At 40.4% G+C, this 26,165-nt stretch overlaps 1 protein-coding gene across 6 annotated transcripts in view; it reads left to right on the top strand.

The window, feature by feature from the left end:
* The first annotated feature begins 17,974 nt into the window (after nucleotides 1-17,974).
* Nucleotides 17,975-26,165, top strand: part of PRDM5 (PR/SET domain 5) — a 67,958-nt gene continuing 59,767 nt past the window's right edge. For all 6 annotated transcript variants that reach the window (XR_010082587.1, XM_063415006.1, XM_063415004.1 and 3 more), the window contains exons 1-2: nucleotides 17,975-18,115; nucleotides 22,492-22,575. Coding sequence is in view for 5 of the 6 variants with exons in the window: in XM_063415006.1 (XP_063271076.1) it covers nucleotides 18,023-18,115; nucleotides 22,492-22,575 (177 nt within the window). In the remaining variant the exon portion in view is untranslated. The remainder of the gene's footprint in view (nucleotides 18,116-22,491; nucleotides 22,576-26,165) is intronic.

Below are 26,165 nucleotides of genomic sequence, written 5' to 3'. Positions count from 1 at the left end.
TATTGTTGAAATTTTGTTGGCTATTTTTGACATTCTAAGTGGGCAGACAGATGTGGGGACAGAAGAGACATGCTGAAACTTGAACTGAATTCAGTTTTCCTGTTTCATCGTGGCTTAGAGTCTGAGTGGCCATGTAGATCTTTTGTATGGTCATTTGTTATTTTTTGTTAGATTGTCATTAGAAGCATTTGTTTTCTGGACGCTGCTGGGTTTGACCACAGCAGCAATAAGCTGGAAAGATTGTATTTTTCCCATTGACAAGAATGGTAGTGCAACCAAAACTCCAGCCAGGAACTTTCATTTAATTTGCAGTTATTTCTGTGGTGTAGATTTCTTTAAGATATTATATTTCTAGATATTGTATTTTCTAAACCGTCTTCTTTGTTTTTCCACATCACCTCCATTGACTGAAAAGCCTATAGAGAGCTGCTTAATAGAAAACAATCCTCAGAGAAGCAGCTAGGCCACCCCATTTCAAGCAGTGAAGGTAGGAGGGAAAGGGACCAAAATACATATAAAGGCTTAAAGCAGTCTCCTCTTAGGCTGCTGACAGAGAAAACCAGACCTGTCCTTCCCTGCAGAGGTGAGCTCCAGTTTTCCTTGGCCCTGCAGTGTTGAGCTCCTCACGTTTTCCTTTCTGCTGCCCCCAGCACATTCCAGTTTGCAGACTGGTGGGTGACAGCAGGGTTTTGTGGTTGCACAAGCTCCTGTGCCATTCCACATGCCAAATTTATTGCGATTCTCTCCCCCCAAAAAGTAGGCACCATATGAAGATTGATCAGAAGACACCTGCTGTGTTTTAAGTGGTTATATAATAAATGGAACAATGGGAATTCTGATTTCTCTGGAGATGATCTCTGATTTCTTAAAGGAACTCAGAACCACACACTTGCTGGATTACTGTGTTAGGGTGTAGAGGAGCAGTAGGACTCCAGCGGGGAATCCTCAAGAACAGGACACCTGTACCAATGTTGGATCACCAGTCACCAGGGAGATACTTTCCTTATATTTCACAGTCTGGAAAGCTACTGAATCCTTAAACTAATTTTTTTAAGCATTTCTGTCTTTACTGCTGCCAGTTGTGTGGGGATCAGCAACCTTTCCACTGGCCTGGTTTCATGTTTACTTCAAAACACGTTTTACCACAATTCCAGCTCTGTTTGTTATTTTTATCCAGATTTCTCTGGGTATTCACCCACCTCACTTGGCTTTTCTGCCTGCTAATCCCTTACGTTTGCAGCATGTCACAAAATTAAAAAACTACCCAAGATGTCTGCAGCTTCTCTTTCTTAACACACCATTTTCCAAGAAAAATGTCACAACAGTTGTCTTTATTTCCCACTGGAATTCTTCTTTTCCTGAACAGCTAGCTCTATTTATTCTTCTGGATGAAACTGAGACCATACTAGTACCACATCTACTAATCATCACATTATTATTCAGGTCTTAACGATCTGAGAGAGGCTGTTCTTTGAATGATAGAGTTAAAAGAAGGGCATTGTTTTATACAGTGCAAATATGTCAGCCTCAACTGAGAGGTGACTAAAGCAGGTGTTAAAGTAAAATAGGTCTCATCTACTTGGAAAGCTCCAGAGAATTTGTGAAAGCAGAGTGTCCATGTAAGAAGTGATGGGCAGCATCAAAACATATATGAAAATAATTCATAAAGAATGTAGTAGACAGATACCTGGTGTAAAAGGCCAAAAAAGCCAGTATATCAGATATGTATATAAATATACATACAAATATACATAGTGGCTTTTTAAAGCACAAAGTTGGTGAGTTAATTAAAATAGAAACCTAAGCTTGGAAATAGAAGGTTACATGGAGTTCAGTATTCATAGTGATAGTAAGTGTCCCTCTGGGACAGAATACCATGCTGAAATTTGCAGCTGAGGAAAACACAGTGCTATAGGAAAGCAGCAGAGGTGGCTCACAGGGATGGCAGCACCTCCTTAAGGCTCATCTATTGCAGGACTGTAACAGAGAAATTCTCTACAGATGAGGTTTGTTTCAAAGCTGCTAAAGAGTCACTGAGCCATTGCAAACCACAGCAAGGTAATCTTCAACACCTTCACCAGTCAAAGAGGGCTTAATTAGTTTTACTGCTATACTCACTGGCAAATGTGGTAGCTGCCTTACCATGGAAGTTTCAGAGAGCCCATGAGTTACAGAACAAAAAGTTATGATGACATCAAAGATGAAGAATAAATCCATCAGTGATACACACAAACATTTCAAGAACTCCACTTGCAGTAACAACAGATGGATCTCAGAGCCATATTTCTTTGGGTTTTAAGTAACAGTTTTAAGACTGGTAACAACAGGAGAAAGCAAATCCTTATTTTGAACAGCAAACATTTACCTTAAAACTTGGCAAAAAAGTGCAATAGTTATGGTTGCACAAAGTTCTTTGACTAGTTAGGGTTACCATGTTTGGATACACTCAGTTAAATGGGATGTGAAAATGCATTTAATTTGGTACATAAGCCATGCTGGAAAACTGTGTACCAGGAACCGTGAACTCTTCTTCATCTCTTTGCCTAGAAACCTATTCAGAAACCTTTGTGATAGCAGAGATCAGCCCTCAGTTTCGTGGCAATACATGAATCTGGTCTGATTGAGATTGTCCCAGATGTGCACAGCACAGCAGGTAACTCATGTTCTCAGTTCTGCATCTATTCATTCAAATTCCCATTTTCCTTGATGTCCTCTTCCATTTGATAACGTTTGCTATGCACTTAAAAGGTGTCCTAACATTCCAGTTAGGATGCTAGAGGAATACGATTTTTTTTTTTTTATTATTCTTGACTATTAAACACTTTTTTTTTTTTTTTTTGGCTCTTCTTGCTGCTCGTATTCTTTCAAATACTTCTGTGTAGAAGGTGCAGGAGAATAAGATGCACAGTTCTGCCCACTAAACAAACTCAGAGCAATTTCTCTTCCTCTTCTGGGAAGCAAGTTAAACTGATCCTATTTAGAAACCATGGGGTTTTGGCACATCAGCAAAGACAACTGAGGCCATAGAAATCTGACAAAAACGTTGCAAAAAAATGCCTTTCTTTGCTGGTTTTCCCTCTTACATGGACTTTTTAATGGCAATATGGGTGCAAAATAAAACCCCTCCAAAGAAGCTGGCTTTTTCCATCTGCTTTTACCCCACTTCCACTGACTTGAGTAGTGACACAAAGTGCAAGCCAGTTCCCCAGGGAAACATCATCCAGAGCCCGGGAGGATGTAGCTAGGGTTCATTAGCAGCCCCACCACTGGGGCCAGGTTACTCTGCTTCCTTTAACAAGCAACTATGTAACTATGCATGGCAACTACAGAAATGCCTTGCCTGCCCCTGCCACAGGAGGATGGAGGATAGCGGTGCATTTTTAGAGCTAGGTGGGTCAGTCTGTCTTTGCTTTTTTAAGTCTGTTTTTAAGTAAAAGGAGAATGTTCAGACATTCAGAGGCTTTGTTTTTATGCTTTAACTCTGCCAGAAAGAGTCACTTGATTTTGTATTGTACTGGTATTTCAGCCCGTTGTTTGTGGGGGGTTAGTAAGTGTGGCCCTATTAAAACATATTTTCGCCTCTTTTTCTCTCCTCTTGTCTGAAAAGTGTGAAAAAACCTGTTTCTTTATATGACGTCTCCTGAACCTGCTAACCTTGTGCATAAGAAGTTTAATTTAAGCTATGATGTCTTACGGCAGAGAGCAAATAAAAGAATTAATTTTTCTGTTCTCTGAGCAAACAATGAATAAATGCTTCATATCCCAAATGTGTGTGGATAATATAATGGTAAAGCTGCTGAAAGGCTGATAGACAGGAAATAATTAACTGCTGTTTTTTGAGGGTTTTATTGCTGTATTGATACATGCTATGGCTGTGTCTTAATTCCAGGTTTGGATATTTATGTAGGGTAATACCTTTTAGGGGTAAGCAGTCACACACTTAATTGTTTCCCTTGATTTAGAGAAATGTGTGTTTGTAGCAACAGGCAGCTAAAATGACTGTAAATTTCTGCTCCAATGGCTTAGATAAATGCTGACAGGATTATTAAGTATTAATCTTAGAATGCGTACCTTGCAAAGAGACCTGAATTCTTGTTTTAATTGTGTTAAAATCCTTTTTCTAAGTCTAGCAAGTGTGGTAGCGAAGAGTTCGTCTGACTGTGTGAAATCTGATTGCAAGGTGGGAGTAACACCACAAAGAGGACACCACAGTGTTGTAGATTGCCTTGCTTCTAGAATGGAAGTCAAGAAATTATCCTGCTAATTCTCAAAGTATGGATTTTTTGGATGGGGGAGAAAGATCGGAGAGTCTGGATTATAAAATGATATGACTCTGATATTCAGTGGTTTAATGTAATTCCTAATTAATACTGATTTTACCTGTACTGCTCCACACTTGGAATTGCACATTATTTCAGAAGAAAGAGGGATAGAGAACTAAAATTGAGATGTTTCATGAAGTTAATTATTTTAGTTTTTAAAAAATCCTGCCCCCACCCCCTGATTTCTTTAACTGTTAAGCAGAAATGAGTGTGTTGCAAATATTGACTTCCCCACTCCCTGCCTTTATGAGCCTCTGTTTTTCAAATGTTGGATTTTCCCGTTGAGCTGCAGTAGCTGCTTCTGGCTCTGGAATTTAATCCTATATGTACAGGAGAAGCTGAGCCTTTCACATCATCTCCATATTAAACCCTTTCCCCAGTAGCTCTGTGTTATTGAGAAGAGCCTTTCTTTGGTTGTCTTCAGGTGCACTATGGATTTCAGAGTCCCTTTAGCATTTCAGTGAATCCATGAAAGGCTACGACAGCAACTGACACAATTCAGGGATGGTTTATTCTTCTAAATAAGTGTTTAGACTGGTTTATAACTTGTGGTATTAATCCTGTCAGGGAGACAAATTCTTACTTCATTTCATGTGTTTGATGGTTCCAAAGCCTACTTTGGAAGAATGTTTTAATCACTTCTCTGGAGTCCATATCACTGGTTACAATAATCATAATCCTCAGCCCACCTAGACAACCACTGCTGATACCAGGCTGTGGGGAACATACTCCCTCCCTTCTTTTTTAAGCCATTTCTTTTAAAGAGAACTGTTTATAAATGAAAGTTTAAGTGACCCAGTAACACTGACAGGTTTTGTGAATGCAGCTAGTTATTACTTCCCAGCACAATTTGTCTAACAAAAAAAGGGACTTATCTATCTCAAAGAAGGCACAAGTGAATAATGAATGCAGAGCTGACACCTGATCTTGCAGACATTGTGTATTTCAGAAAGTCAGCTGATTCACAATTTGATTTCTGCCCACTGAAGATTGTGTAGTATTGAGGTATCCTTTGATGAACTGTTAGATAAATGTTTATTATTCACTTTAAAAAGAGATTCTCTTCCCCTGAAGACTTCCCTTATTGATCGTATCTACAGCGAAGAAAACTGAAAAGGAGTGGGTGGAAGTGTTGTTACTCAAATATTTGCTGTTTATAAACGTAAAATAGTATGGCTGTTAAAAAGGATGTTGCATCTCAAAGGCAGATAGTATGAGGGAGGGATGATGGTGGGAGGGTATCTCAGGCAGTTAACTATGGTTCTTATTGTGCTCATTAGTGGAATCAGGACTTACCTCCTGTGTCCTGGGAAATGAGTTAATTCTTTGAGGACACAGGGATGAGGACCCCTGCTGAGCACAGACAGGGCTCACACGCAGGCTGTGGGCACTCTTGATGTTTTTCCTCCCACGCACCCATGCCTCTGCCAGCTGCAGTCCTGCCCCATCATTATTACTGTGCTCATTCTCCTCGATTTCCCATCGCACAACTGGGGAGCTGAATGTGAAATAAACCACAAATGCATTTACTTCAAGTTGCTTGGCTTCATTGCTTCAAGTTGGTGTTGTAATTAAAGGCTGGAGCCAACTCCCTCCATTTGTCTTCAACGGGGAGGCATTGTTGTTCCTCCTGGTTTTTGTTGTTCCAAGTACTGTCTCTTCATGGCTACTCTCTCACACAACACAAGTTTTGTTTGGGTTTTTTCTTTTAATGCTTGACACATTTAAAACTAATGAGCAGGTACACTAAGCTAATGCAGAGATTGTGCTGTTCTGGAGAGCTGGTCTGGTCTGTGCTGAAAGCAGAGCAGCTGCAGACCGCCTGCAGATGTGGACTGGATGGACAGTTGCTCATGAGTGATGCCATTATGTTTCCTCAGATCCCTCTTTGAGCCATGTTGAGCAACATTCTAACTTCTAATGGCTTCCTTATGTTCTCTTCCACTCTTGTTCAAACTGTGCAGCTGGGGGACAGCACGGTGACAAAGGCTGCTGCAGCACGCTTGGCAGGCAGATGCTGCCTGACAGGGCGTGGACAATGCAGGGGCTCTGCTCCCTCTGTAATTAGTGGTTGCTGAGTATCGGGTAATTGGGCTCAGGCCCTCTCCAGAGTGGGTGCAACAGGCTAAAGGACAGAGAAAAGGCTGCTTTGGTGGGAGCAGTTAAGGCAAGACACAACTGTTTCTGGATCCTGTATAGTCATAGGTTCCCTGTTGGCACTGACAGAGGCCCTTTTATCATTGTGTTTTGGAGCTGTTTGATCACTATCTTCTGGCCTTGCCCGAGTGGAATCACAGCTGATTGTATAGTAACTCAGTCTAGCGTTCAGGACAGGCTTTGTAGGAGGCTCTGCCCAGAGCTTTTGATCAGCAGCTCCTAGTTCAGATGGAGCACAAGAGAAGTGGAGGAAGACTGTAAAGTTATGAAATCCTTTTTACCAGAACCTCGTGCTGTCTTTAGTTCCAAGTATGCAGGAATTGCTTCTGAGATCATGGCTGTTCCTGCACTCAGACTGTACCCTAGTGCACAGCTTGTGATGCTGGCACCCACTAACTCTTCTCTAAGTGGTAAAGCTTGACAAAGCCACTGTCTGTGCTGCACATAGCACCCAAGTCTTTGTCATCATAATTAAATGAAACACCAAAATACCTCTGTCATTAAAGAATACAAATCTTTAACAAGAGCATTGAGGTAGGTCTGCCCAGAGCTCTTCCCTCAAAGAGGATTTCAACTCAAACCTCAGGTTTTCTTTGAACAAAGCCTACATCAGACAAATCTCTTGCAACAGAGATGAGAGAGAGAAAAAGCAGACTATACATGGGGAAGGGTTTATAAACATATCCCCTGCTGCTCAGTTTGTCCCTGCTTCCAGTCTTGCTTTCAGTCAGATCTGTGGCTTTCTGGGTTGAAGCAGACTGCAAGTTCATTGTGGTCCCCAGGGAACTTTTCCCATTGTCACTGGGGCTGGTTTCTGGCTTATCATGCTGCTCTCAGCTATCTCCTGAGCCTGAGCTGTATGCCTGTGTCTCCTTGATGTTTGCTTCTCCCCTCTTAAGCACACCCAGTAGCTCCCAGATGAAGATACCACATCTTCTCCCATGCAGAGTGGCCCACTTGGCTGTGTTGTCCCCTTTAAAGGAACATGACATACCAATAGAAACAATTAAATTGGATACTCTGTCCTGGCCCCTAACCCAGATATTTTTTCTGGAAAAAAAAGAGTTTGTTGTGATAAATGTGAAACATGCAATATAAATATTTAGCTACTGTTAACTCATCTGTTAATGTTTCCTGCTATCTTTTCAAAGTTGCTTGTGTGCTTCTTTGTATCGTTTCCATCATACAGTACTCTTCTTTCTTATCTCAAAATAAAAAATATCTTTTTGAGTTCTCAGATAATGGAGAAAAAGAGCAGTTACCCACACCTCCAGTTTGTGCAAGGTTAATAACGGGGTGATCTATTTGACTGTCTTGTACTTCAGCTGGAATTTGTGCTTTCAGGCCTTTAGGTTTTTTGGTGTTTTTTTGGGTTTTTTTTGTGGTTTGTTTTTTGGTTTGTTTTTTTTTTTTTGTGTGTGTGTGTGTGTGTGTGTGACCTGGGCTGCTTCTTTCTGGCTGTTCAGGAGATGTGCTTATAAAGAAGGGTTTGATTTAGTATTTGGTGTTCTTCCTGCATGGGATGAATATTTCTGCTCCCATTTTCTGCTGTTGCAGACCTGTGTGAATGCAAGCGTAGGGGCTTTGATTAAGAGGGAAGTTTGATAAGGGGTGATCTGATGAGGATTTTCTGGGAACTGTAACAAGCCTTCATCTGCTAAAGTAACGGAGCTCTGCACAAATGAATATGGTTCCTTTTTCCCCGCTCCAGACTAAATCTTCCCAGTAAGTTCAGAGAAGTGGCTATGGTGGAAACATCCCTCTGTAAATGAACCACCAGTGTAGTGAGAAATGACACAAATCTATAACATCCTCCCAATCCCATGGCACCAGAACAGCAAGACACTTCACAGGACAGGGACCAACAATGATACTGAGGAGGAGAAACAGACGTGAAAGAAACAAATAATAATAAACAAATAACAAACAATAATAACAAGAATAGAGACACATTGACATTAAATGAAAACATCTTAAACAATGACCTCTCTGACAAACCACAGAAATAGCAAATATGCAGCCTTTGTAACAACTGTTCCATACTGGAGTTTTGGCCACATACCGCCTGGATGCTTAATGCAATCCAAATGTCCGTCCCTTGGACAAGGCCAGGGGGTAAATGCTCTTTGATGCCTGATGGAACAAGTGAGAGCTTGCAGGTTACTCAAACCTGCAGGAAACCCATGCTCCTGAATACGCCTCTCTCCATTTCAATGTGCATTTTCAACATTTGATGTTTTCTTCATCTTTTTTCTATGGGAGGGAAGTGAGGGGAGAGGAGTAAAAAGATTTTTAGTAAATGTTTAGTAAATGTTTTGTCATAATAAGATATGGTTAGTGTCTATGCTAAAAATTAGAGTATGCTAAAAATAGCTCGTGTGGAATTTTAGTTAGTACTGATGTTGGGCTGCTGCAGCCCTCAGCAGTGTCATACTCCATTTGAAATGGATAAATATCTCCATTTTTATGATGATGGCATTTTTGGATGAGTTGTTCTATTAGGGAAATACTACAAGCTGAAGAGATGATACCAACATCAGTAGCTGCTCCTTCCAAGACCTCTCAAAACAGATTTCGTATCAAGCAAGGTTTTTTTTTTTTTTTTGGAATATTGAAACCTTTTAAATTTTCACTTCTTTCTAATAGCTTTCAATAGTGGGACCTATCAGATCCAATAACCATCTGGCTCTTAAATCAGGGGTCATTATGTGGCTTTAATCTCTCATAACAATATCTATTCATAAATTTTCAAAAGCCAACTGAAGAGCATTAGAGATTGTGTTCAACTAAACAGAGTTAAAATACATGTGATAATGTTTACCCATGTCTATTTAATGTTTTGTTTCAAGTCTTTTGGATTGTTGTATCATTTTCCTATGTCTTTTATAAAAATTCAGTGTTAGGTTATTATAAATATTCTCCAACCTTCAGAATTTTATTAGGAGTAATGGTTATGCCCACAGCCTCCAAGTCTGTGGAGCGGTGAAACAAAGTAAAACTGAACTACTACCAATCTTATTTTATGGTGTTTCGCCAGAATTAAAATGTGTAGCATATAAACCAATAATTCTTATTGCAGTTTGTAAACTAAATGGAAGTAATATAGTGTCAAGAACTATTGGACAAATAATGGAATTCAGCCACTCCAAAGTGCCAAAAATTGGTTTCTCTCTAAGTAAAGTGAGAAAGGAAATGGAGACTCTGCTTCTGTGTTCTGCTGGGGACTCTGTGTGTATAGATGTGCCTATGTGAGGACCAGGTTGGTGGTGGGTTCAAAAATTCACTGGTTAGACAGGCAGGATCCTACCAGAAACTGCACACTGAGTGCTCTGCATCCACTGCTTCCTTCCCTGCCCGTTCTCCCAGGGCTCCCTTGGTGCTGTAAGGATAACCTTGCTCAGGCATGGATCAGGCACAAGCATGTCATCTGTGATGTATCCTGTGACTCCACGGAGGTTAATGCTTTTCATCCCCAGTGACAGACCAGGGAAGTGTGCTTGACTGCTGGTTGGGCACAGACACGTTGTACATGGACTAACTATGGCTGCTCTTGGAGTGAAGATAGGGCTTTTTCCAGACCTTCTGTAATGACTTATTACACTTTGGGTAGACTTTAATACAATTTCCAAAAGAGCATGTTAATGTCTTGTACCTCTTGAAAGACACACTTTTGAATAAGATGCAGCTGCCCTGTATTTTCAGCCTGTTCCCTTGCAGCCTTATGACAAAAGATGACTAACTCATTTCTGGCAATCCTGAGCAGTAATAACTTCAAATTTATGGTGCACCCAGTGTCCAGATGCCTCAGGGCACTTGACAAGCTATAAGTTAAAACATAAATCAAAAAAATCCCCTGTGTTATCGAACACAATGGAGCCGAGGGAGAAACAGAAACCCTACTGTGTGATAAATAGAACAGCGTCCCACAAACAATCTCCAACCCAAACTCGCTGCAGCCTGGCCCAGGGGGGTGCCATTGTGCTCTCTGAAATGCCAGAGAGGAGCACTCACTGCAGCTAAGGGGAAGCATTTTGGACAGGCAGGCTTGGCACATGGAAAACAAGAATCAGCTTCAGCTTTATTTGGGGAGTTGTGGGTTTTGTTAACCAAGGGTGAATACTTCAGAAAGGAAGTGGCAGGCATCTTACAGATGTCTTTTATAGCTATTGCTTTTCTTCAAAAAGCCTGTTTTTCAGAGTACATGTACACTCTTATTAATCTAATGATTACTCTGTACCTATAGACACAAGCATTCTTCCATTGGTCCTACTCTAATTTCAGATACTTACAGAACTTCTTGTGGACTTGATTCTGCTCTCAAAATCAACTTCTGCCCCAAAGTGCAGGTATATCAAGAGTTTGAATCAGCTTCTGCTCTTACTGAACAGTGAAGGTAGTTCCTGACAGGGGAATAAGTGAGATCCTCTCCCCAGTTACTTCAGTGTCCAGACATCTCTGCTTTGTGAAGCTGAGTAGACCTGTAAAGTTTGAATAGAAGGCTCTGTCTGAAAGAGGGAACTTATTTGAATCATGCTATTGTTGCTTGTAAGGAAGGACACATTTCTAATTTTTTTCTTAGTTTCAAAAATAATAATGAAGCAAATAAAGAAAAATTATATTCCTGTATTTAATCCTCCTATTGCTTTCAAAACTGAGTAATTTCACTATGAAGTACTTGTAAGAAAACAACCTTTGAAATAGCTATTGGTTTTCTTAGTTTTCCTTGATTATTTGTTTTTCTAATGTGCATAAGTAAATTTACAGTTGATCCTTGCAGACCCCGGCAAAAATCATTTGAGACAGAGTCATATATTTGATGATTCTTATATATTTTTAGAGTCTAGTCTGACATATTGATGTTTGGGACAGAGCTGCTGAGTACCCCTGGTGTCAGATGGAATATAATGAGGATGAGAGTTTTTAAATGGAAGCATTCAACAGAAAAGCCTTTTTCAAATGCCCATCCTGTATGATTTAATGAGAGCTTAATTCCTGACAAATGTTGGTGGTTTGAATTTTTTTTTTGGTTGGTTGGTTTTTGTTAGGCTCAGTTCATTCTAAACATGCATGCGGTGTCCCTGATTATGCAAGCTGTTAAGCTTTATAAACAGCTCATGCCCTAAAGTATTGTTGAAGCTGATTCTGCTGAGGCCTCTAGGTGGAAAGCTCCCAGGTTTGTTTAAAATATTCAGAGCTATCTTCTCTTTCTCAGACTAGAACATGTATTTGGATGGAGTAGAGCAAAGATCCACAGAGCAATTTAAGTGTCTGTCCTCTAGGCCTGTGTTAAAGCATTAACAATTTCCCATTCTTCCAGAGGAATTTGTTAGGGTCCTGGGAAGGAAGTACTTCCTGGGGAAAAATGTTGTTAGCTGAGAAAGTGTCTTCAGTGGAGGGCAGGTAGGCAGGAGACTGAGAACCAAGGAAAGCATTAAGGTGTGTTCAGCACAGCTGCTGCCCTTTCTTAAGTCAGTAGCTGTGGTGTGTGCTATTCCCTTTTAGGACATGGATGTCAAATTACATGGTGTGTTGATTTCAGCTGTTCTAAAAAACCCTAAAACCCAGCAAAGAAAAATAAATCCAACAGCATTACAAATAATATCCCAGTTCCCAGATCCCTGGTGTCAGTGGTAATTTGCCTTGCATTTCAAATCTACAGTGTCCAGCCCTTATGGTTTGGGCTTTTGTAGGCCTTAAAGCAAACTGTTCTCTTCTGGGACTAGGTCTCCTAAGCAGGGGAATTAAGTTGCTCACAGCGCAGGAAGAAATTAACACATCTGTAGTGTGGATAATGGGGGGATTTAAGCCCTGCACTGGAGGTTCAGACACAGCTGAATACTGAAAGATAAGAAGGTATAGTGGACATTCACCTTGTTGAAAAGAGGGGGTCTCAAATGATTTTTTTCTGTGAATGGAAGGAAGACAGTGAGGCCAAAGTGGACAGAAATTATGTGAAAGATGACCTGAGCCAAGTCTCTGAGCAAAGGACAGCACAGATTGTGAAAATGTGTGCTCAGAATGGCAAAATGAATTTTCCATAGTTGGCAGTTCTGAGAAATACCTTCTGTGTGTATGTAGCCATTCTCCAAGGATTTCAAAACATTCTGTCAAGCAGCTTAATGATACTCGATGTAGTGGGAATTCATGGAGAAGTGAAGATAGGAATATCCAATAGCACCTGGCAGACATGAAAGGCAGAGGTCAGCCATGACAGTTGCCATCCATATGCTAAAATAATATCAGCAAACTACTGTGACTTCATAGTAGTCAGCTGTCTTTCTGCTACAGGAAAACCCAACAGGGTGCTCCAGCTTCATGTCCTGTTGAGGAATAGTGGAAAAATACTTCACAACATTAAAGCTCTTTCAAGGTTTTAGAAAGAATTTCTTGTATAGTTGGACTACAAAACACAATGAGTTAAATGACTGGCACAGAGCAGGTACTGAAAGGGAGCTTAATTTCCATGTTTTTTCAACAAATAAAAATAGCACAGCATGGGAATTAGCTTGGTGATGAACCTTGAGCTCCATGAAGATCCCGCTCATGATTAGGTAGCAAGTAGAAAAGAAAGCAGGCAAGTTTAAGGCTTATTGCTCCCAGAAGGAGCACAGGATCAGCTCCAGAGCAGGTTGTAACTGGAAATGGGAAGGTATAATCTTTATGCACCAAGGCATGCATAGGAATGGTTAGGACTGAAGGAAGTAGCTCACCAGGGAGAGGCTGGATCCGGGAAGTCACTTTCCATTAACCAAGGAAAGGCTGAATTGATCCTGAAGGGGCTGACAGGAAAAACGGCGAGGGTAACATCAATTAGGGAAGTCACTCTCAAGCTGAAATAAGATATTCCTGAGCTGAGGAAGACACTTTTAGGATGTGTGAGGATGTGGCCCAGTTCATGTGCTACTACATAAAGTGTTTGTCAGTTGCTGTATCTGAAGAAATTGATGGAGATGGTTTACACTAAATGTTTTAAAATAAGTATTTTTAGCCATTTTCTACTTGCTTTTTAGACTTCTTTCTATATCACTTATGTGAAGTTTTCATGCAAGATAGCAAAAAAAAATATATATATATACTACAGTCCTATTATATTGTGCTCTTTTTAGGTTCATCACTATGAAACCTGAATTACTAGCTTAATCTTCTAATTACTCAAAATCTTGTCTTTTTTTTTTAAAACCCTAGTTCAAAGCCCTCTCAAACAACAGAAATGAACACTTAATATGCCACCAGCTGGGGAATGTAAATACAAATGCATGTCTGAATTTTAGTATATTCAAAGAAGAAGGAGAAAAATTTTAATTCTGAATTCCTGGCACCAAATTCGAGGACTTCAAATATCTGAGAGAGATATTTTGACAGCAACTACTCTGCATGTAAGCAAAGAATGAGACAAATTTAAAACTAATCTTATAATTTACAGCTTTTCATGACCTTGAATATCACAACACAAGGATTCTGTACTAGTTTACAGAAAACCCAAAAAGTCAACTCTGGATTGATTTGAAGAGAGACTTTGCTGAGGAAATAGTTTTTTAATTGCAATCCTTGCTCAATTCAAAAAAATCAGTGTAGAGAAAAAAAAGAAACCCACCAGACAAAAAAAGCAATACTTAAAAATAGCTCTGAAAATAATTTTGCTCAGTGAATCAAAGTGCCTTAGGGAAAGAACAACTCTCAGAGCACCAAAAAACACAGTCAAAACAAACACTGACAGAATTGGAAAAGACTGGAGACACTGAGTAGATGAGACTTTTTGTCATATTTTAAACAGGCATATTTAATTGTTTCAGAAAGTAGATTGTTTTACATGAAAAAGATTGAGTTTTGAGTTTGACATACGGTTTAAGTTGACTCCATGTCAACACAATTTTTTCCAGGTACTTAGGAGTCCTTGTGCCTGGTGATTACTGGTGGCAAGGGTGCCATTGTCCCCAAAGCAGGGCAGGCTCTAAAGGTGTACACAGCTCTTACCAAGCTCAGGTAGTTTCCTTTTTTTAAAGTGGAACTCTGTACAACTGAGGAAAGGAAAAAAAACCCCAACCTTTAGAGGTCTTTACACTGTTTCTTCTCCCATCTTTCACTCAGACTGCCATGAGGCGAACTGGAACCTTTCCTTCCTGAAAACTTCCAGTGCAAAATGAGTCTGTGCAAACCCTGTTTCCATCCTGGTCCAGGCACTGCAGTGTGGAAGGTCTGGGAAGTCACCCTGAAAAAAGAACAATAGTCCCAAATGAAGTTAAGGACTTTGTACCTAGACAGAGAAAGGGGCTTGGCAAATTCCACGGAAATACCTGACTGAAACCTTTGCATTCCTGGTCAAAGCTAAGCGTTATTTGCACACTTGAAACGTGCAGGTACACATGAACTAAGAGGGAACATTCTGACAATACTGTACATGTCCTGCACATGAGGTGCAATTCAGACAAGACAAATATTTGCTTTAAAAGAGCTGTGCCTGATCATACCAGGTTAAGAGTAAGTGAATGGGGTTGGAGAAGAGATCCATAGATTCAGGAAGGAAGTTTTCAAAACATACCTGCAAACTTGGTTAAACTGCAGCACAAAAATGTTTTGTGGACCAGTTCAAACTGGGAAGGAGGAGCCATTAGCATGAATAACACCCTTTCTCAGGTGTGTCAGCTGCCAGAGTCTAATTCTAGCATTGCTATGGATGCTGCAAAAGTTAATATTTTAATACTGCTCGATGCAAGGAACTCTAGAAAGGATTGAAAAGCCATTAGCCTCTCTGATTTCTGTCCAACTGCCTGCAGAGCAGGAGGAGGCAGGATAGAATTGTCAAGTCCCAGAAAAATTTTAGATATGATACTACATCATCTAAAGAAGGGATTAGTAGTGAAAAGCCATCCTTTCTTCTTGGAGAACACATTTTCTTTCAAAGCTGCTGGATACTTCAGGGTCTGGCGTGTTTACTTCTGGCATCTTGAAGAGCATTTCGGTCTTAGATCCTTTTGTTAGAATGTGACATATTAAGTATGACACTTAATTAGCTGTTCCTCAAGTGGAGGGAGTAACATACCATCCCTCTGCCATGGTGTTGCAAAAACAAGTACTGTAACTCCAGACAAAAACTCTTGCAGTTATTTTGTCACCACAGGTGGATTCCTGCCATGGAATTTCATGTGGGGCACAGCAGCTTTCATGACTACCTAAGACCCTCCATCTGAAAATACCTTGTTCTTTTTCCAAGGAAGTTATGTAAATGAATTTTGACAGTGTAAGGCTTCAAATCTGAAGGCTGCTGGATGCCCTTGTGTTTCTCCTTGGTGCTCTGTACAGAGCAACACAGAAACAGAGGGTCAGCATGTTCAGTTTCTTTGTGCTACACTGCAAATGAGTTACAGCTTTCAGATTAAGTTTAAACAAAGGGTATTTTGCTACAGGTGGACAGGCAGTTGTGAATTGGTGATCAATGTCACACCACTAACACACTACGAAAGGAAAGACTAGTGACGGTTTTGTCCAGTGCCACAGCATTTTTTCTGATTTGTTTAAACAGAGTAAGACACAGGTAATGGCATTCTACATTGAAATAATAATGGCTGAAATTTTAAAAAATAAAACAGTTGTTCTTGTGTACTGAAAGAGCTTAAAACCAAGACACAAACGTATTCAAACTGTGCTGTATTATTACCTTTAACTTCACATAAAAAAAATCTTTGAAGGTTCAAAACTAAGATCTCCCCAGTGATTTTTTTTTTCTCTTCTGAAGAGAAAAGTCCTGAGGCCTTCATAAACTGTAAAACGATTTTAGAATACTCATGACCTTTGGAAAAGGTCAGAGACAGGGAAAATAATGCCAGCATTTTAATCTGATAAATATTAAGAAGGACTGGCATACAATCAAGGAAGTGTTCTGGTCTCCAAAAATATTAAGTATGTTCAATTATGCATGTGGAAGCTTTAGAACTAGATTTTTATTAAAATAATAGTTAAATTTTGCTCTTAGTCATAAAACTGAAGCAATTGCCCCAGGCAACTTATTTCCTCTGCTAGAATTCTTACTTATACAGATTTAGATGCTCCATTTTTATAACTAAATTAGTAGTCAGTGTCTAGGCTATCAATCAAGGTGTGAAATCTGTTTTCATTCCCAAAATTATTCTTTCAACCATGTTGTTGGAGCCTTTCATCCTTTTTTCTTGTCAAATTAAGGGCCTCATCAAATTTACCAAAGCATTTGCTCATATATTGAATATCATGCAGTATTATGTAAACTTCTCTGTATATACATGTGTGTTGGTGGAAATATACATCACCTTTGTAAAGATTTTTTTTCTTATAAAGTTTTATGATAGCTAAACTACGACACTGTAGATGCTAAACACAAAAAGCCATTGTGTGCAAATAGATAATGGAACAAAAATAGTCAAAGAGAGTTTCACGTTCAGCTAGGCCTGATTTTTAAATTTTATTTTTCCCGAAATGTCCACCTATGGATGGGCAGGAATCCAACTGATCCAAAGCACTTTCACGATGATCTTTCACTTTCCCTGGCATGTGGCAACTAAAATTCAGGACATTTATTTCATTTCTTCCAAATGACACCAACCCAGAATTTTTCTAATACTTTGAGGGAAAACTACAAGCTTTTAATATTTAACTTCTACTATTTATACATCTGTTAACGTAAAAAGAGGTAGAGAGAAAAGAGGTTGTTACGCTCCAGTGCTTTAATGATTATTATTAGCAGCACTATTTTAAGTTATATCTATAAATAGTTTTTTCCCCTGTTCTTCGTTTTCTTTCTGCTTGCCTCACATGCCTTTATACTTATTTTAAGTCCATAATCAAATATAAGTAAATCCCTTTTCTAGCTACACCACCACTTCAGAGAGCAACAATAAGTATGGCGTCAAGGAAAATCCCGAAATTCCGCAAGAAATCTATTCAGCTTTCTATAAGAAGGTCAATGTATATCGTGCATATATATATTGTATACTTATAATGTATATTTACAATAGTTTTGTGAAAGAGTACTGATGTGATGTTAGCAACCTGTTGAAGTAGAACTTTTCCTCCCTCTTGGACTACATTGTGTGTACTTCTAGTCAGAAAACCATGCCTTTGCTAGGTATGTTGTAAGAATATATAAAATGTTTTAATTGTTAGACAAAAAGTGTCATGTTGGTTTTAGTAAGGATGCTGAATTTCTGCCCTTAGATCCGCGTTCCCTCAAAACCAACCCCCCAAAGTGAAGGATTACTTGCTTTCGAAGCGAAGCTGCCCTCACGCACTGGAGGAACACAAATATAAATAAGGGAGATAAATCCGAACAGGACGCCGCGGCCGCCATGGCGCCGTCCCCGCCACTGCCCCGCCGGGCGCGCGCGCCCCCTGCGGCCGCCCCGCCCCGTGGCGCGGGCTGGCCCCTCCCCTCAAGAGCCAGGAGAGCGCCGCATCCAGCCTCTCTTCCTGCCCCCTCCCCCGGACATCTCGCCGTTCCCGGTGGGATGGAAGTTCCCCGTAAGCCTCTTCCTTCTCCCCGGTAGCAGGCGGCGGGGCCCAAGTTCGGTGGAAAAATGCTGGGCATGTACGTGCCGGATAGGTTCGCCCTGAAGTCGTCCCGGGTGCAAGACGGGATGGGGCTCTACACGGCCCGCAGAGTGAAGAAGGTGGGTGATGGCGGGGGAACGGCCTGTCCCGGCCCGGCGGTAAACGACTGCCACGTATCACCGGGGAGCTGGGCGGCTCTCCCGCCCCCCTACCCCGCTCCTAGTTCGCCTCAGCCGCGTTGTGCCCGCCCGAGCTCCTTCTGCTCAGGGAAGGCACCGCCCGCCCGCCCGCTCCCTTCTCCCGGTGCAAGGAGCCTCCCGGGGCGCTGCCGCCCCAGGCGGGAAGCGGCGCGGGGGCCGGCAGAGGGTTTGCTCTGAGGAATTTTATTTTCCCCATTTGGTGATTTTTTAATTAAAAAAAATTAAAAACAAAACAAAACCAAAAACAAAACAAAAAGACCCCAACAACAACAAAAAAACCCCCAAACCAAACAAAAACAAACAAAAAAAAAACCCCAAAAAAAAACCAAAAAAAAAAAAAAAAAAAAAACCCAACAAAAAAAAAAACCACCCCCCAAACAATTTGGTTTGTGTGTCTGACAGAGTTGTGAGGGCAGAGGTCCCCCGGGCGGCACCCCCTCCTTGAGGGTCCGCTCTCTGAGGGGGGGGCCCGCCCGGAGTTCGCGGGCTCCTGTCACCCCCCTGTCACGGCTCGGCGGGACCATGGTTTAAGTCCTTTTTTCGGCATAATAAAGCCAGGCTCCTGAACGATGTCATTCAGCTAAACCGAGGCTCATACCCCAGCGAGGTGATGCCTCTTCACGCCTTATAATTGAAGGTCTCTTGATTATATAAAATTCCAACTGAGGCTGTCCAGGCGGCTTGTTAGGATGCATAAAAGCATACCAAAACTATGAACCCATCATTATACACTTTAAAAGTATACACTTTTCTATATTTTGTACATTTCCTTTTCCATCTTTGTCCTCGTTTTGGCTCTAATTTTTTCCCCTAATTTTTCAGTGGTATCATCAACAGGACTTGGACAAGATGGGTTGGAGGTCTCACATTTTTAAGGTGTCCCTGAATGTTAAGGGAGAGCTGGAAGGGAAACAATTTTGTATCGTTTGGTTTAATTCTTTAAAACTTCTCTACTGGGGTTCTGAAGTTTGATTTGAAAATTTTGTGTGTTCATACAGCAAGGAAGTTTGTACACTATTAACATTAGTTAATCCCTGGACTCCTGAGTGAGCTCTGGAGTGAAACTCACGGGAATCAGCATGCTCAATTCAGAGCTGAGGCTCTGAGCTTCCGTCCTTTACACTGTTTACAATTGAACCGTTAGAGCTGCATGCTGGGACGAACAGGGTGTTTTCCTGCCTGAATTATTCCACCTTACCTACGAACTTCATACAGGCAAAATGTGTGAGGCCAGAGCTGTGCAAGCACCTAGAAAAAGTGTTGCAAGTGTTGTGTGTGTACTTGGTGTGGACTGCAGAAGGTAAAAGCAGAGGCAGTTGTAGGATCTGTTCGTATTAGGGGTGTCTGGTGACAGTATTTGTTACAGACTTGTCATTTGATGGTAGCACAGACAGCTGTGATGTGCAAAGCCCTGGTCAGAAGAACAGGCAGAGGAACCAACTCGAGTTGCTCTGTGGTTTATTAAAACATACTGCTAAAATTTATTGGGGACCTAAGTACCATGTTCTCTGTTGGGAGAACGGAGGGTGTTTAAATGACACAGGTGGTACATCAGACACAGACAAACTTGGCCTTACTCTCCCATGGAAAGAAAATTCACACCTGAAGTGCTCTTAACTTGTTCCCCTCTCTAGTAATGAGGCAGGAGTACCAAACTTCGTGGCAGTGATAAAGAGTAGCTTAAAGCTGTTAAATTAATTCCATGGAGTTTTGGGATTGGGAGGAGGTGTTGAATGTGACACTTTATTAAGTAAGACCTAAGTTGCTGGGTAGGAAATACTGCACTGTTTTTTCTCTCTGTTGCTGTCACCCAATTGCAGTTATCTGAACTGAAAGTAAAAGAAAAAAACTGGATGATCTTATAATCAGACATTGCAGTACCAGCTTTCCAAGTATTGTGGAGGCCTCTGAAAATTCTGCTATTAGCAAAGTTTCGCTAATAATACATTCTGAACTGCTGCTGCCTGCCATCTGCTTGTGCACCTTCAGGCATGTGGGGCTTTCAAGATTTTGTCTGTAATCATAAAACTTGGAAACTTTTTGTTTTATTACCTTAACAAAGCTGTGATTCCCGTGTACCTCCTGTTTTCCATGAGCTGGCCTCAGGCTGCATAGTACTCACATCATGAGGCTCTCATGTAATCATCAGAGAGCCATTGCATTTCTCAGTGTTTTGCTGCAACTATAAGATTAGTCACTGCTGCTTTTTTGGAAGCAACTGTTGAAAATAGCTTTTTCAACATTGGAAAAATGTGCTTTTATGTACTGAATAATTTCTCTGCCTTCAGACTGTCTTGTGTGCCTTACTTGTATTGCTCAGAGGGGAAGTTGAAGTTTTGAGTATGTTTTTGATTAATGTATTAATGTATGTTGACATATAACAACATGTTTATTAACCAGAAATAATGTGTGTATATATATGTATATATATATAGATGAAGAAAATGGTCTGAAAGGCTAAACAAATAATTGCACTTATCCCCACGGACCAAGACATCAGGTTTTGGTTCTTCCCCAAATTTGAGAAGCCATAAAATGTGCTTAGAAATCTGTATCACCTGCAGCTTATGCAGTTTTTACTCTGCATTCAGAGGTGGACACGTTGCTTTTGCTGTTGTTCTGAGCTGCCAGAAGGCCTTGAATACTTGAATATTGCAGTAAAGATTTCCTGGTTTGAAACACCTCAATGGGAACGGTGTGTGGTGTTTCTTGTTATGAGCTGTTCCTGTGCTTCATCCCAGTGGAGCTGTGGGCTTCAGGGATGGGTGAAATTAACACTGTAGGTGCCGTACACATACAGCTGTATTTACCTATTTGCACCTTTTTGCTGATGAGGTAAGAGGAGGAGGAAGTTTCAGTCTGAGTATTAAATTCCAGTATTTGAAAAACTGGCAGGGGAGGAAGTCGGACATTATTTATCAGCAAAATGATCAAGGGTGGTATGGAAATCAATAAGAAGTAAGGAAGCCCCAGAGTGCCAGTTTTTACTGTCACTGCCCATGTCTGTCTCCTTTGTTGCTCTGACTCCAGTTGCTGACTTCTGCTGTTCTTGTGTTACCTTCTGCTTTGCTGTTCCTTGTAGAGAACTTTTCTTTGTGCACATTTAAAAATTTGTCCCTCAGTTCATTTGCCTCGTTCTGCAATGCTGGTTTTCCTTTGTTTGTTACCACTTCAGGTTTAATTTTAAATACAAGTTGTTTGCTTTTTTTTAAAAAAATTGATTTACTGTTTTGAAGATGAACAGTCCTGGATGTTTTCCATTCCACTTTTTTCTCTTTACCTGTAGGCAATTTGTAAAAACTAAGCAAGAAGGAAAGCTCATAGCAGGCTATTGCGGGGAATATGGAATATGCCTGGAGGAAGGGATATGTGGACAAGATCAATACTTTTTTTTAACCAAAATACTGTGGTTTTTAAAAGAAATTCTAAAGTTGCTTTTCAATATACACTTCAAATCTCTAATGCTTGGAAGTATAAGTGCTTTTGGATTTGAATGCTGCCTGAAGGCATACAGCATCCTACATTCCAGGCTTTAGGGCCCGTACCTGCAAATAGGGACAAGGCAGTGTGTATGTGTGGGGAAGGTAGCCTTGTGGAAGAAAAAAGTCCTATTTAATTATTTTGCCTCTCTGCTGCTGTGATGTCTGTGCAGGAAAAAAAACCCCTGATGCCGAATACTTTTGGAAGAACAAATCAGTGGATGCTTTCACAGCGGGTGCTATGACTAGCGGGTGGTAGAACATTTTAATTTTGTTTATGAAGGCTTAAATTAATTCATAAGCACGTGAATACTCCCTTACATTTTTAAACAAATCTCTCTCTACGATCAAGCCCTCAGTTATTCAGTCTTTTGATTTGTGGCACTTCAAAAAGTAGCATTGCAAATAATCTCATAATTAATCTAATGTAAACTTTGTGCTTGCCAAGTTCTTTGTTTTAGTTGGATGCTTGTTGCAAAGTACTTCCTGAAAATTTCATAAGAAATGTAAGAAATTTGCCTTGTAAATTTCAGTTTTATTTAAGATAAAGAAAAATCCTGCTTCCCAAAGGAGAAATAAGCATGCGGAGGGAAGGTATGGTTTTATGAGATTCTTCAAGGTATGAGAAGAATGGGAATGAGCTCCAACTTGAACCCTCAAGGATGTGCACCTTTATGGCATATAGTAGGACAGTAAAGGAAAACTTTCCTTTTCTGTTTGAAGCTAAAAATGACTCCTCTGCTGGAGTTTGGTGATTTACTTGCGTTTTTTGTTTTTCTCCCTACTGATTCTTTTTCTTTTGTAATTATTCCTTAGGGTGAAAAGTTTGGCCCCTTTGCAGGGGAGAAGCGAATGCCGCAGGAACTGGATGACAACACAGACTGCAGGCTCATGTGGGAAGTGAGTAAAGTGACATCATCACACTTCACAAAAAGTGTTCTCAGAATTAAGTATTACTGTAACAAATCCTTTCTATTTTGTTTCATAGCTTAAAGATCCTGGAGTGAGATTTAGTACTTTTAAATGATGCTGCCTGGGTGGAGGAGGATTGACTTCTTTAAATCTAAAGAAAAAGCAAATGATGGTTTCTGATCAGTGAAGTGTGAAAAAACATCAGTTTAAGCCAAATACAAATATATTAACACTGTGAAAAATCATTAAAACATGTGAAAATAATTAGAAAAATTAAAATAATTAGAATTGCAAAGCCAATTGTAAGTTACAGAGGTACTGATTTATGCTGATGAACAGGTACCAGCATATGGCTTCCTTCTGCTGTAATATGAATTTCCTGGTGTGACACTTTCGTTGGGATTTGGCAAATTAAATAAGCAAGGTTTTAAAATTGTAGCAGTTTTTAATGCAGTGAGTAGTTATGAGGTCTTTAGCAAAATAGAAGCCTGGGGCTGTGGGCAGCTTTTTATTTTCTATATGCATTAGACAGGAACAACAGTTTATACACTAGTTCTTGTAATTAGATACATAACCCATCCTAGCTCCTGTTGTACTTGTGTGTGCCTGAAGTAAAATCTGAGTTTACCAGTTGAGGAGATTACACTGACTGAAAAACACTGACAATAACATTTCCAACTTGTTAAAAATGCCTTCTTTCTGGTGCCACTGTTCTGTCTTTGTAATCTTTATTTGCTGCTGTAGTTCTTTGAGCAGAATTTCTTTTTTCTTTTTTTTCCTTTTTTTTCTTTTTTTCTTTGTTCCTCTTTCTTCTTTTTTTCTTTCCCCTTTTTTCCCCCTTTTTCCCCCTTTTTTCCCCCTTTTTTCCCCCTTTTTTCCCCCCTTTTTCCCCCCTTTTCCCCCCTTTTTTCCCCCTTTTTTCCCCCTTTTTTCCCCCTTTTTTCCCCCTTTTTCCCCCTTTTTCCCCCTTTTTTCCCCCTTTTTTCCCCCTTTTTTCCCCCTTTTTCCCCCTTTTTCCCCCTTTTTCCCCCCTTTTTCCCCCCTTTTTCCCCCCTTTTTCCCCCCTTTTTTCCCCCTTTTTTCCCCCTTTTTTCCCCCTTTTTCCCCCCTTTTTCCCCCCTTTTTCCCCCCTTTTTCCCCCCTTTTTTCCCCCTTTTTCCCCCCTTTTTCCCCCCTTTTTTCCCCCTTTTTTCCCCTTTTTTCCCCCTTTTTCCCCCTTTTTCCCCCCTTTTTTCCCCCTTTTTCCCCCCTTTTTCCCCCCTTTTTCCCCCCTTTTTCCCCCCTTTTTCCCCCCTTTTCCCCCCCTTTTTTTCCCCCTTTTTTTCCCCCTTTTTTCCCCCTTTTTCCCCCCCTTTTTCCCCCCTTTTTTCCCCCCTTTTTTCCCCCCTTTTTTCCCCCCTTTTTTCCCCCCTTTTTTCCCCCCTTTTTTCCCCCCTTTTTTTCCCCCTTTTTTTCCCCCTTTTTCCCCCTTTTTCCCCCCTTTTTTCCCCCCTTTTTTTCCCCCTTTTTTCCCCCCTTTTCCCCCCTTTTTTCCCCCCTTTTTTCCCCCCTTTTTTCCCCCCTTTTTTTCCCCCTTTTTTCCCCCCTTTTTCCCCCTTTTTCCCTTTTTCCCCCTTTTTCCCCCTTTTTCCCCTTTTTTCCCCTTTTTTCCCCCTTTTTCCCCTTTTTTCCCCCTTTTTCCCCCTTTTTCCCCCTTTTTCCCCCTTTTTTCCCCCTTTTTTCCCCCTTTTTTCCCCCTTTTTTCCCCCTTTTTTCCCCCCTTTTTCCCCCCTTTTTCCCCCCTTTTTCCCCCCCTTTTTTTTCCCCTTTTTTTTCCCCTTTTTTTTCCCCTTTTTTTTCCCCTTTTTTTTCCCCTTTTTTTCCCCTTTTTTTTCCCCTTTTTCCCCCCTTTTTTTTCCCCCTTTTTTTTCCCCTTTTTTCCCCTTTTTTCCCCTTTTTTCCCTTTTTCTTTTTTCTTTTTTTCTTTTTTTTTCTTTTTTTTCTTTTTTTTTTTCTTTTTTTTCTTTTTTTTTCTTTTTTTTTCTTTTTTTTCTTTTTTTTTCTTTTTTTTCTCAGCCAAGCATTTTCTATTGAATGCACCTTTAGTCCTCTTTTCCACTGAGGAGAAGACTCATTTCTTACTTTTTTAACTTTCTGTGGTTGGAGGTGGAAAAAGGACTGTTATTGCACTGTATAAAAAAAGCCTATGTTTGACATCTGGCTTAAAGCACTGTCAGTGCATTTACCACAAAATACATGTTTATTTGAAAAATCTCTGGCATTAACATCCCTGAGCAGCTTAAGAAGAGTGCAGAATATTGATGCAGCCTTAGCAGAGCTACAAATAGATTCCATACACTAGAGTGATGACTGAGAGAGTGTTAAAAGCCCATCTCTTTTTACCCAGACTCAGTATAAATATTGTGAGTGGTGAAATATTCCTAGATGAGTGCTAACTCCAGCCTGTGAAGCCTTGTTTTCTCTCTTTCCCTTTCTTTTGTCTGTTTTAATCTAGGGATGTGCCCCAGGTGCCCAGAGAAGAGGTGTGGATAATTTGTTCCCCTTTCCCTTTTGGGTTACGTACTCATAACAACCAATTTCATCTTCTTAGTTCCCAGCTGAAAACAGAGCAATACAGTGTGCCTTTGTTACAGATGTTTGCTGAGTGCAGTACATATTAATATGCCCTGCTCACTTGGCTCTTCTGACGTTGTTGCAGGTTGTTTTAAATCAGTAAAACGCTTGTGCTAGAGCAAGGTTTTCAGAAAAGACAGTGGGTGGATTACAGCAATGAGAAGGCTTTTAGGTTTGTTGGAAAGCTTTATGATTTTCCAGATTGCTCACTGCTCATGCTTAAATGAGATTTATCTGTTTCTGCACGACAGAAAAGAAAAGGCAAATACATGTATTTATTGGTGACACTAATGTGACCCCGTTGACAGCAAATCAGAAAATGAGGTTTTTATGAGCTGTTTTAAAATAATTTCATAATATCTTACTGTAACTTAGTTTTGAGAGCCTTGAGAAGATTCCTGCATACCAAATTTTATAACTTCCTGAATGTTTTAACCCAATTTGTTCGTATTTACTGAAGTTGATCTGAACGTGAGCTTTATAATATAATTTAAATCATGCTGGGAGTAGTCTGAAGTTGAAAATTGAGACCAGGAATGCAGAAAGTAAGACTTGAACAGCCCAAGTAGATGATTATTCCAGAGCCTGTGGGAGGCATGCACAGAAACTGGCCAAGTTTGTGTGTAGTCAGCTGTACCAAAGATATTAAAAATAATTAATTTGAAGGCTATTGGAGGGCACACTAAAGCCTGACTTCACAGTCTGATGGCAGTCAAAAAAAAATGTTTACAGAGAGAACACCTCCAGAAAGAAGGCTCAAGCAGCAGAGGCTTTTTGTAAGTCAAGGGGAAAAATGGGCGTTGTCACAATGGTGTGACATTTCTTTCCTTGGCATGTGATGCCTGGCATCCAGGCTTCAATTTTATGGAATATTTTTCTGTGAGGAAGTTTGGCACATGCATTTCTAGTTGTGCATAGTAGTGCTCTATGTCTGTTTTGATCAAGCAATTTCTTTTTCTCCAAGA

The sequence above is a fragment of the Prinia subflava genome, chromosome 18, assembly GCF_021018805.1.
Source record: "Prinia subflava isolate CZ2003 ecotype Zambia chromosome 18, Cam_Psub_1.2, whole genome shotgun sequence".
NCBI lineage: Eukaryota > Metazoa > Chordata > Aves > Passeriformes > Cisticolidae > Prinia > Prinia subflava.
Note: the sequence above shows the minus strand (reverse complement) of the source record. Positions and strands in the feature narration are given on the sequence as shown.